The following is a 13173-nucleotide window of genomic DNA, read 5'->3' as shown; positions in this document are numbered from 1 at the left end:
AGTCTCTCCGTCTATCTTCTCTGTTTTTGCAACCGACCGCCACACACGACTTCACCATTTTGATTATTAATGTTAACGAGCAGAAAAAAGCGCCATAATAGGAGGTATTTACGAAGCGCTAATGCATTAACATGACGAGTAGACGGTCAACATGGCGCGGGGGCGTGGCTGTGACGTCACGTGAGTAGGGTCTATTGGTGCATGTGACATAAAACAGCTTCACACACTGACTATGCTACTCTGCCGTATCAAAATCACTACGTCACAGTAAAAAGACCGACACAAAAACGCTAGTTATTAAAAAATGACTGGAAACAGTGAGTAGAACTTTTTTTGTGGGTACTAATAAGTAATGTACAGTATATATATTATAAAGCAAAGTTCATGTAGCTCCACTTTTTCCATCGTCCCAATACAGCCGATTAATGTATTTTTATTTTTTAATATAATTTCATTTTAAGATTTGTCGTTGTTTTTTGATTTGATTTTTTGTGATGTGATTTGCTTTTGTGCTTTTTTTTTTTTTTTTTTTTAATCTGTTGTTGTGTTTTCTGAATTGTTTTTTTTTTTTTTGTTATGTGATTTGTTATTGTGTTTTTTTTTTAGTTTTTTTTGTTATGAGATTTGGCGTTTTATTTATCATTTGTTTTTTTATGTAACTTGCTGTTGTTTTTGTTATTTCATTTTTTAAGATGTTTTTTGTTATGTGATTTGTTGTTTTTTAATTGTTTTTTGTTATGTGATTTGTTGTTTTTTAAATTGTTGTCATGTGATTTGTCATTGTGTTTTTTAAATAGTTTTCTTTTGTAATGTGATTTGCCGTTTTGTTTTTTATTTTTTATTATGTGATTTGCCGTTGTGTTTTTTTTATTTACCATTGCTTTTTTTAATTTGCTGTTGTGATTTGCACTTCAGGGCCACTGTAGATTTTAGTTCATCTACGCCAGGGGTGTCCAAACTTTTTGCAAAGGGGGCCAGATTTGGTGCGGTAAAAATGTGGGGGGCCGACCTTGGCTGACGTCCTTTACGTAGAACAATATATTTAAGCAAATTTTAGCAAGCCATTCTGGTTGTTACATTTGCTTTATTATTTATATTGATTAATAATTTTAACAATCTCACAACTAGCCTTTGTGGCGTTGTCTTTCGACTCTCGGGCTCTTGCAAAATATTGCTGTTGTGAAGTTAACCTAGCTTCAAGTTGCTTCAATTTTTCTTTGCGTATCTTCCCTATAATCTTGTCGTGCATGTCAGCGTGTCTTATTTGGTAATATCGCCTCACATTGAACTCTTTAAAAACAGTGACTGCCTTTGCTGGAAATGAGGCAGACACAGTTGTTGTCGTGTATTTTAGTGAAGAAATAGTCCAATTTCCACCTGTCCTTGTAGCGTCAGCCGTCGCAGTCGACTTTCTTTTTCATGTTGATTGTCGCCATTTCGGAAAATTGGAAATAGAGGCTCACAGGGGTGATGTTGTTCAAAGTGCTGCTGCCTTTTAGTGGGTAAATGAGGAGCAGCATTTATTGTATAAGCTACTTCATATGCTGGTAGCAGTACTGCTGACCAATTTATCAAGTCAGTGTGCGGGCCAGACGTTATTGATTTTATGAAAGAGGCTGGGGGCCGAATGAAATTTGATAACGGGCCGCATTTGGCCCCCCGGCCGGACTTTGGACATGTTTGATCTACGCGAAACTTACTGTATAGTAACAGAACTATTAAATACTATTCCACCAGATGGCGGAAGGTACTAAACATTGATTTTACACATTTGAATCCCAACTTCAATTTCCCACTAGCATGTGCCCTGCAAACAGTTAAGATGCAAATTGGAGCAATTCAGCCAAATGAGGACCTCATTGCTCACAAAAGATATGCTGATTAGAGTCAGATGACCCTTCTCTGGATACAAAAGTGATTTGTATCAACTGATCCATCCTTGGTAGTTCTAGTAAAAAACTTTTTCAACATCAGTATTTAATCTCCAAAGTTAAATTATTAATTATAAAGCTATTGTTTTAATGTTTTATTTATTTATTTATTTTTTAACAACAAAAGAAAGAATCTACCAAAACACTGTTTTTTCCCCCACCACCAGGGGGTGCTGCTGCACCCTCAGCAGCCCACTTTCCGCACCACTGGCTGAATCGTTGTGGTTGGATTTTTTAAAGGCTAAATTTCAACGCTGAAAACATTTGAGAATTTCGATGTTGAAAAGAACTAAGAAATTCTGGTGGCACACATTTACGTTTAGGAAATTGCTTTTAAATTTGTTTTTTTCAAAAAAAGTGTATAGAAAACCAAAAGAAAAAAAAAAGGGGAAAAAAAAAACTGTTGAATTCTCTAAAGTCTAAAGATGTAGTTCTTAAAAGATAAATAAATGTTAGTACGAGTTATAATAATTTGATATTCAAACCCCTCTTAATGTTTTTTGTTTTAATAAAATGTATAAAGTTTTAAACCAAAAAATTAACTAGTAGCTCGCCATTGTTGTTGACTTCGCAGGGCGGCGACGTCACATGGCATCGCTGCCGCACTTCCACAGTGTCACTCTTTAACTATGTAAGGTAGTGATTTAAATACTCCACAAGGTGTCAATGGCGAGTTTTAAATTAAATAGAGATCAAGCTAATGAGTGCGTTTTGTCCCTTGGCTGACGACGTAGTTTTCCTTCTATTCCCCAGTACGGATCCATTGTGCCTCATGTTCAATTGTATGTTGAGAAGCTAAGACACCTCATAATGGCTCCCAGCATCATAGTTTGTATATTGTGACTAAATATTGCCATCCAGTGTATTTGTTGAGATAAACGAGTTGCTAAAATGTTTAAATGAAGTTTGACCAAAGTCTAAGTAAGTTTTATAGTAGTATGAAAAATTACTTGAACCTTTTGGAATTTCTCACATTTTTCATAAAATCACCGTCAAATGTGATCTGATCTTTGTCAAAATCACACAGATGAAAAAACAGTGTCTGCTTTTACCAAAACCACCCAAATTTTGTAGGTTTGCATATTTTAATGAAGATAGTATGCAAACAATCGCAAAAGTGGAAAAACAAGTGAACCATCACATTTAATATTTTGTGGCCCCCCTTTGGCAGCAATAACTTCAACCAGACGCTTCCTGTAACTGCAGATCAGTCTGGCACATTGATCAGGACTAATCTTGGCCCATTCTTCTCTACAAAACTGCTGTAGTTCAGTCAAATTCCTGGGTTTGTCTGGCATGAATCGTTGTCTTTGGGTCATGCCACAGCATCTCAATCGGGTTCAAGTCTGGACTTGGCCACTCCAGAATGTGTTTTTTTTTCTTCTGAAACCATTCTGAAGTTGATTTACTTCTGTGTTTTGGATCATTGTCTTGTTGCAGCATTCATCCTCTTTTAACTGGCCTCAGGTTGTCCTGCAAAACATCCTGATAAAGCTTTGAATTCACTCTTCTATTAATGATTGCAAGTTGATCAGGCCCCGAGGCAGCGAAACAGCTCCAAATTATGATGCTCCTTCCACCATCCTTCACGGTGGGGATGAGGTGTTGATATCGGTGAGCTGTTCCATTTTTTCTCCACACATGACGTTGTGTGTTACTACCAAACAATTCAACTTAAATAAAATAATCAAACTGCTGTGTTTTACTGTGTACTTTAATAATTTGTAAACCATAAGACAGCTCTGGATGCTAACTATCGCCATAATAAAATTGGAATAAGTTGGATCACACAATAGTTTCCCGTAAAGATCTGCAAACAGTTTTTGACATCAAACAATCTCCTGCTCCGTCACTTGAGCAGGAGAGTGCTGTCAATAGCGAATTTGACACATGAAAGCTACTCGTCTCATCCCGTCTTTCCTGTTCATATTGCTTTTGCTGTCCTTCTCATTAATTTTTTCGCTCGGAATGTGGCTTCTTCTTCGCGTTTTTTTCCGCTTCATGTTGCTTCTTCTCCACGTTTTTTTCGCCCTCCATGTGGTTTCTTCTTCGCGGTTTCTTTCCCCTTTCATGTGGCTTCTTCTTCTCGTTTTTTTTTTCTCTTGGTGGCAATGGCGGTCAGGGCATCGAAATGTAGGACTGAAATCTAAAAATTCGAACGGTTCCGGGACCATCGGCGTGTTAGAACCGGGTCCAATCGATGTTCGATGCCCAACCCTATTTGTTATAGATGATATCAGTCTATTCATTATTGCTCTATACACTTTATGTTTACATGAATACATTTTCATCTTAAATTAATGCTGAAAAATGCACAAATTAGTGTGTAAAGATTCACCAGAATGCAGGAAATTACGTAGTTGATACTCTAAATGTGTGTGTGTGTCCCGGCATTGGTGGTGGGGCCCAAAGTGATACCTTTTCATGGGGCCCAAAATACCTGGCAGCTCCCCTGTATATATCACATTTATATCATAATTATTACATTTTCAGTGCTTTAAAACAATTTATTAAAATATACATTTAATTTTTTTGTTTTGTCTTTTAATTGTACTCGGGGGGGGGGGGGGGCATGTCTTATTTGTATATCTTTCCAAAAATGTAAAATCTGAATGAATACAGTGAACACACCCAGATTGTAAATAAGATGTAAATAAGCTCTGCCTTAACTTCGCGGATTTCGCGGCGCGGGGGTCCCTATTAACCACGAAAAACGAGGGATCACCAACTGTATTTGTGCAAGTGAGCTACAGAGAGAACCGTTTTACCTTTGAACTTAGGGAGCCTCAGCCAAGCGGAACCGAGGGACGCCTCTTCCTGACTAGGGGAAGCGGTGCAACTCTACAAACATCGTGCTGTGGGCTTGGTGAGCACAACAGTTCTCACATTCTTAGCGAAAAATGTGCATTTAAATGGTACATATGTCATTTTTTCTTCCGTATTATGCGACAGTGACCAGTCAAGAGTGGTCGCACGTCGCGTTCCTCAGCTCTTGGACTGAACTAATAGCGAAATGTTCTGTCTTGATCTGCAGTTAATTTAATTTGAACCTGGCTCACTATGGAGATTTCATTCAAAGGCAAAGAAGCTCTGGTCACCGGAGCAGGAAAAGGTAAAAACGAACGGAACACTAAACTACAAATAAGTAAGTGTGTTTGGGTAGACTGTTGTAGGTTACCGCAGAGTACACTCACCTACCCAATACCCACTGATTAATGTGGTGCAATAGCGTCCCTAGTGGATGGACGTCAACATAAGTGTTAAAGGAATTGTAATCTTTTTGATCAACTGCATACCAACAAAAATAATCGTCTTTAAGAATTTGAAAAGTAACAGGATTTCATTTTTCTGCTGTCCAAAAGGTGAGAAAAACGTCAATTAAAGCCAATAATTTCAGGAAGCCAGTATAATGCCTGCGTTTCTCTGCCAAATGCTTCCTCCTAGTGGACAATGTCTGCATACCCCTAAATTCGTTTTCTATCAATACATACAGTATTTATTTATTTTTATTATTGACTTACTATGTTAATGTAACGCCACTGCAGAAGAATTGATGTTTCAATATTTTTAATTTTCTAAATGTCTGTTATGTCCGAGGGGACTGTTGCTGTTCTTTTAATTATATTTACCTAAAAAAAAACTTATTACCTGGGTCTTTCCCAAAGGGAAAGCCAAGCCAAAAACTATCCCATTCATTTCTAATGGGAGAATTTCCCATTCATTTCCAATGGGATTTCCAATGGACTTTACATTGCATTGATGCCATTGACGGCCATGCATGTCGAATCTATTGATGCAATGTACTTGAATTCAATTGACAATATAGATGTCGATGCCATTGACGGCCATGGACGTCCAAAAAATTTCCCTTTCATTTTCAATGGGGAAAATACAAAATTTCCGCAAATCAACAGAAAATGACCAGATATCAATAGGACGTGTCCCCCAAACATCCCCGACTCCATTGACGCTTATAGGGGGTGCTACCGTGGACGTCCATGGACGTCCAAATTTTTTCCCATTCATTTTCAATGTCAAAAAAAAAAAATGTCCCCAAATCAACAGGAAATGACCAGTTATCAATAGGACATGTACCCCAAATGTCCCCGATAGGATTGATGCTTATGGAGGGTGATGCCATGGACGTCCAAATTTTTCCAATTCATTTTCAATGGCAAAAACAAAAAATGTCCCCAAATCAGTAGGAAATCACCAGATATCAATACGACCTTTACCCCAAATGTCCCCAACTGCATTGACGCCTATGGAGGGTGATGCCATTGACGTCCATGGACGTCCAATTCTCCCAATCATTTCTAATGGCGTTTACTTTGTTTAATGCCATTGACTGGCATTATTGTCCATTCTATTGATAGACCTGAGTGGGGCTAAGATTTGTATCTCCACAGAGGAAAGACCCAGGTGTAATTTCTCCCGAAATTGCAGTTTCTAGTTTGTAAACAGTGTTGGGATTAGTGTAGGGCTGCAGCTATCGATTATTTGAGTAATCGGTTAATCGATGAGTTAGTTCGAATAATCGAGTAATCGGATTAGGAACATTTAATGTGTTTCAGAAAAAATATTTAAGGCATGTGAAACCTAGTCTTGCTAAGATCGCACTTTCAAAAGAGCATTGAATGAAAATATAAAATAAAATTCTCAAGTGTGTTTTTTCAAACTATACTTTCAAAACAGCCTTGAATGCAAATACAAAATAAAATTCTCAAGTGGTTTTTTTTTTTCAAACTATGTAGAATTGCACTTTAATTTCACTAGGGCAATAAATTAATTTTAAAATAAATTGAAATACCTGAGCTTAGCCTCAAACAGTATAAAAAAAATAAAAAATAAATGAGGATCTAAGTACAAAAAAAAGAACACTTGGCTAACGTGCATGGTAAAAGTCCGCTCGCTTAAATGCTACAAAATGCTTTTTTTTTTTTTTTTTTTAAATTTGTTGTTATAGTGCTCTTAACAAATCGTTCAAACACATGTTACCACACAAAAATTGAATACATAACAAAACATATTAGCTCAAACAGAAACTTACAACCTTATGTTGGTCTTAACAGGGAGCTGCTGGATTCAGCCATGTTAGATAAATTATGTCATATTGACTGTTGCCACTAGAGGGCAGTGTATCCACCCAAATCTATATATAAACACTTTCAAAACAATCCATTACAATGTCATTCTAATTAAACAAATCCTCAAAGCAGCAAAATTTGATTCAAAGCTTTTTTCTAATCAAATTACTTGAGTTAATCGATTAATTGTTGCAGCACGAGATTATTGACTCAAAAAATTTATATACTACACATTACATATCACTCCCAGAAATCGTAATGTCTTACATTACTCTATTGCTCCTTGAAGAAAGTAATTAGATTGCAAATTTCAACTAATTACAGTACTTTCTGCAAGGAGTAGGTAAATGACTTTTTTTCCCCATTTTTTGCAAACATTTAGTTCAACCAATATAAACAGTGAAATTGTTGTAAAAAACACAAACCAGAAAAACAAAGAGCTTTTTTAAAAAGTTGTTGTGAATAAATGCTTAAATCCTTGAATTCTATATAGATATGGACATAAAACAGTCTCGAGCCGTGGTTAAAAGAAAATCAAAAACAAAAAAATGTGCAGTTAGCATTTATTTTACATAAATATGTCGAAGTACAATGCTAGTCTGTTAGTGAATGTAGCTAGTGGCCGCCTTATGTAAGCAGAGCTTTTCTGGTCAAAATTCTTGTGAATAAATGCTTAAATCCCCGAATTTTTATAGATATGCACATAAAAACTGCCTCGATTCTTGGTTAGAAGTAAACCAACCGTGCAGTTGGCATTTATTTTACGTAAATATGTCGAACTATGATGCCAATGTATTCGCTGCTAATTTCTCCCATTGATTTTTTTCACGAAAAATATAATAATTACCTTGAATCCTCGAACAAATTCTTCCTGAGACAATCCTTCCTGTTTGTATGCTCTACAGCTTTCGTACTTTTTCAACAGAAATCCGGCGTTAGATTGCTGCGTGCGTGTTTGTGAATAGCTACTCTTGATGTGGGCGGCCCCCTACTTGAATGTGAGGCACAGTGCATGACCGATCTGACCCGTCAATACCATAATGAAGTCTATGGTATGTGTTTTAGGGATTGGCAGGGCCACTGCTCTTGCGCTGGCCCTTTGCGGTGCGAATGTCACGGTGCTCTCACGCACACAGTCTGACCTGGACAGTTTGGTGAAGGAGGTACATCCGACCTATTATTATTATTTCCAAGAAATGTTTCTTGCCTACATCCCTGTCTCTTTTGTGGTGTTTTTACCACAGTGTCCATCCATCGTCCCTGTGTGTGTAGACCTGTCAGACTGGAAAGCCACAGAGGCGGCCCTCAAAAACATTGGTCCCATTGATCTGCTCGTCAATAACGCTGCATGTGCCAAACTCCAGCCATTTCTTGAGGTCACGCCTGACCAATTTGACCAGTAAGATATATGTTCAGATGCATACCGTATATAAATTCCAGTGCGGGCTATTGGGTATCCAGTGAGGTTTTTGCAGTAAGGTATATGACTTGCTGCTGCTTATATCAGCATAGGTAAGCAACCAGTTGCTTAGGACGCTATCTAGCAGAAGGGGCGCCAAATTACTAATGCTATGCTTCCTGAACGTTTTCTAATATTTCAAAGACATTTCAATATGGTACATAATAAAAATGTATTCTTTTCAAAATAACTTCTGGTCTAAATCCATGACCGTGATTCAGATCATGACTTGGCGCCCTTAACCTCTTGTTGTTCTTGTTTTGTTCCTCTTGCACGCATGTAGAAAGTGAAACGTGTGGGGAGAGGTTGCGCATCATCTCACTGTGTTAGCGGCTGGTGATATTGACAAATGAATGTATCACTTCTGTTACTGTCAATACAAAAACATTCAGCAAAAAAATAAGACTGAATAGTTTTATATTTGATCATCTAATGGTGAAGTCTATGATTTGACAATTTAAAAAAAACAGCAGGTATGGTCATAGGCATTTTTGTCCTTTCTACATACTATGGTCAAAACAGGTTATAAAAAGGAGACCAACAGTGCAAAATAGTGAAGATATATGGCTGAAAACACTCAGGTGACTTGAAGTACCCCCAATTTGGTCAAATTTCAAAATTGTCCGATATGCATGTGTGATACATCATTGGAAAGCTTAAAATCTCAATTTTCTGGGGGAAGAATAAATTGAACAGGAGGGCATTTTTATAAATAAAAAATATTAAGAAAAATGAAACGGCAAAACCCTAACTGGAGGTGAGAGCATGAAAGAGCAGAATTAAAGACGCCATGATTTTAACGAGATATTATCACGTACTAACCTCTTTTAGAACCAAAAACTCCATGTAGCATCTATCACCGAGTGTCAAGACACAGCTGTGAATGGCCACAGCCGGATTTTGGGGGGATTTTATGGGTGAAACATGGTAACATAACAAGGGTCGCGATGCAGGAATCACAGACATCAAGGAGTGGTCGATTTTCATTTACATATATGTACCCTTTTAAATATTGTTTTTTTTTCAATTTTTTTTTTGTTTGGATCGATTTTTTATCATCTAAAATATTGGAGAAAATGCGACAGTAACAAAAAAAAATACAATTAAGTGACAGTTATGACGGAGATATTCGTGACTTATTTACAGACGCTAATTTTTTGATTGTGACGTAATTTTAAAAGTTTTATGATATGCGAGTGAATAATTTTTTAAAGTTGTTGTTGTTGTTTTTTTTTACTAAATATTAGACATCAATTAATGGTTAAAAATGACAGACATTTTGAATAATAAATACAATTGCTTACCTTCTTTTTATGGTTGGGTTGAAACAAAAGTGGTTGCGTGACGTCTGTAAACGGGGGTTTCCAGGGTAAAACGGACAAATTAAAAATAGTTGAGGGATTTAATGCGCCATGAATCGGCTATGGCAGCATATAGACATATTGTTCTATCAAACACAACAGTTCTATTGGGTAAAATATAGCAGTTTATTTTAAAGGGGGTGCAAGAGTAGAAACTGCTTTTTCAGCCTTGTCTGTGTTTTCTGCCATATACAAAATACATATACAAAGATATATACAAAATATGTATACTTTTCCTTTAAATGTGCAAAACAGGCCTTAAAATGAAAAATATATACATTTTTTAGTCTTTGCTTCCTCAGAGGCCTTGGTGGAACTGCCGGTAGCAGTATTTCTCTGGCTGGAGACACAGGCACAAATTGCATGTCTCACACATCCAGGCAGTGCTCATTTGACATAGTTTGCAGCGTTGGCTCCCTATACTCTTGTCTAAACCTCTGTGGAGATTTTATTGTCCCGGATGACGGTCTTTCTGGCGTTTCCGCTCAAAAAAATAATAAAACCTGTCATTCTTAGCTGTTCTTTTCCGCTCTCCTGGCTTCTCTTCTTCTGTGTGTCCATTGCGCTAGTTCAACGGGTCGCATGCCCGCAACTGCCACCACGTCATAGAATAAAGGATCTGATTTGCTGGTTTCCTGGCAGTAGGAGAGTGAGATTACAGCAATGACACCTGATTGGCTGTCAAGCGAAACCTCTCAGCTTTCAGGAGCCGTTGAAATTTTTTCAATAGTACAAACTAGGGTTGTTCCGATCATGTTTTTTTGCTCCCGATCCGATCCTGATCGTTTTAGTTTGAGTATCTGCCGACCCCGATATTTCCTGATCCGATTGCTTTTTTTTTGCTTCCGATTCAATTCCAATCATTCCTGATAATGTTTCCGGATCATATACATTTTGGCAATGCATTAAGAAAAAAATGAATAAAACTCAGACGAATATATACATTCAACATACAGTACTTAAGTACTGTATTTGTTTATTATGACAGTAAATCCTCAAGATGGCATTTACATTATTAACATTCTTTCTGTGAGAGGGATCCACGGTTAGAAAGACTTGTAATTCTTAAAGGATAAATGTGACTTTGTATATTGTGACTAAATATTGCCATCAGTGTATTTGTTGAGCTTTCAGTAAATTATACTGTAGCCATTTAACTGTTCTGCCCAAATGCATGATGGGAAGTGCAACCATGACTGTGCGTAGTGGCACCAATTGATATATCTTCTCTGCATTGGGAAATAACATAGTAGGGTGGTCCTTATTTTTCAACTTTCAAATACTCATGCTCTCACCCCACCAACATGTTACAATCAATGTAAAAATAATTAGGAAAAATTTTTTTTGAGATTAGAGAATATTTAGAGGTTGCTCAAGAAGTTTAAAAAATATTGTCATTTTTCTGTATTTTTGAGTTTTGTAAGATGTATTGTGTGACAGATTATGGTATTTTGTATCATACATTTATGTTGAAATTGACTTGGCTATTCTTAAAAACACAGCCGTGAATTAATATTGATTCATGTTTGTCACATTCAGTGGTTTTATCCAGTCAGGAATCCATGATGAATGAGCTAGCGTCACTGACTGGTTCCGAAGACAACACAGAAGATGATAGTGATGACGAGTGCTATTTTGCCCCAGCATGTGCTTCCAGTGGGTCCAACCTCTGGTCCTGATGTTCAGATTTTCAAAAGGTTTCAGAAGCACTGGGAGTACATTGACCGCACAGATTTCAGGCCGGCTGTGACAACTGATGATAATGATTTGATTGCAGACATCAAAGATGATACCACTGATTTTGTCATGAAACACCTCGACTGTTTTCAACCAAGAGATGATTACAGAGAGCTCCTGGAACTCGTCATAATTTTTCTCGGCGGTAGTCCTCCTCGTGGTGTTCATTTCAGGATTCCTGGAGCTATACATCATGCACGCTGGATGGCGAAGGCATTGTATGCGCTCAAGATTTATCTATTTCGAGAACAGTTCAAGCTCACTGCTCATGAAAACAAAGGCATTCGTGATGTTTGTGTGTTCATCGTCCGATTGAACGTCCGAGTCTGGTTCACTGCTCCTGATGCCGTCTCTGCTCCTTGTCATGATTTGTGGTTTTTGCAAAGTTTGAAGATGTATGAGGACATCAACCCAGCAATTTCCAAAGCTGCAGTCAGTAAGTTTTCAGGACACCTTTGGTATTTAAGTGAAGAGTTGGTAGCGTTGGCCCTCTTCGACCCAGCAGTAGCCAATGATACAAAGAGAGCCATGGTGGAAGCTATGTTGGAGGAAGGATCTGCTTCTGATAGTTTGCCAAAAGGTCCAAAGCGCATAAAAGCTGCCAAGAAGTCCATCCAGGAAATGTCCCTTGTGGGGTGTGTGAACCGAAACACCAAGATTTTCTTCACAAATTTGGACATAGCTGCAGAATTTCTCCAGGCTGAACCAGAAACATGGGACTCCCGAGACGACTTCAAGGCAGCATCTTCCATCGTGCACAGTCCGAAGGTTGTTAACGATTTAGCTGAAAGGGGAGTGGCACTCATCGAAGAGTACAATCCTTTGTTAACTAATGATGAGGAACAGAAACAATACTTGCTGCAAGTCGTACAGGACCACAGGAAGAGATTCCCCGATGCAAAAAAGGCCACACTGCTCCAGACTAGTGAAATCAATAAATAATCATCAGTCACTGATAGTGAACCTTTTGTATGTTGCCATACTTTTTAGTTTATTAATCAGTCAAAATATCTTGACAATAGTTTGGTTCAAATCAATGTGTTTCTTGTTTTGAAGCACTCCTCACAGTTTTGCACTAGCTGTGAACCTGAGGACACCAGCGGTATTCTGTAACAATGACTGTAATCATAAGGCGGTTGCAAATTAGGTTTATGATTCCACAAATATACATGTAACCATGTGTTGTTTGTATTATGCTTTAATTTTTAGATTTGTATCTGGTGTATGCATTGTGAAGTTTCACTACATTCAGTTGATAATAAAGAAATTGAAAGCATTTTTTCCAAAATAACCGATAACGGTAACATTTCTAAAAATACGAACATTTTGGAAATTTCAAAGGCTGTGAGCAACCTCAAAATATTGCATAATTACTTTGAAAATTTGCACAGTTTACTTTTTTTTATTTCCTAACACATTGAGGAGGTGAGAGTTGAACATTTCCCCCCCAAAAAATTTGACCCCATATAAGGACCACGCTAATAACATAGGGTGTTAAGAAAAAGATCAATTTCTACCTTTCTTCCCCACATTCCTTCCCACGACATTTCTAATTGTTAAGAGAGGGATTTTAAGGCTTTAGTTAATTAATAAAAGGC

The 13173-nt window shown here is 37.5% G+C and overlaps 1 protein-coding gene across 3 annotated transcripts in view; it reads left to right on the top strand.

Annotated features, from left to right (window-relative positions):
- Positions 1-4687: 4687 nt before the first annotated feature.
- Positions 4688-13173, top strand: part of LOC130909365 (L-xylulose reductase-like) — a 25418-nt gene continuing 16932 nt past the window's right edge. Inside the window, exons 1-4 of one of the 3 annotated variants that reach the window (XM_057825725.1) lie at positions 4688-4797; positions 4966-5043; positions 8084-8181; positions 8263-8417. In XM_057825725.1, coding sequence (XP_057681708.1) covers positions 4992-5043; positions 8084-8181; positions 8263-8417 — 305 coding nt within the window. In that variant the 5' untranslated portion in view covers positions 4688-4797; positions 4966-4991. Of the gene's footprint in view, positions 4847-4883; positions 5044-8083; positions 8182-8262; positions 8418-13173 lie in introns of all 3 variants that reach the window. The other 2 variants (XM_057825727.1, XM_057825726.1) reach the window with 2 other exon arrangements.

The sequence above is a fragment of the Corythoichthys intestinalis genome, chromosome 21 (assembly GCF_030265065.1).
Source record: "Corythoichthys intestinalis isolate RoL2023-P3 chromosome 21, ASM3026506v1, whole genome shotgun sequence".
Classification (NCBI taxonomy): Eukaryota; Metazoa; Chordata; class Actinopteri; order Syngnathiformes; family Syngnathidae; genus Corythoichthys; species Corythoichthys intestinalis.
This window is presented reverse-complemented; position numbering and strand designations above follow the sequence as displayed.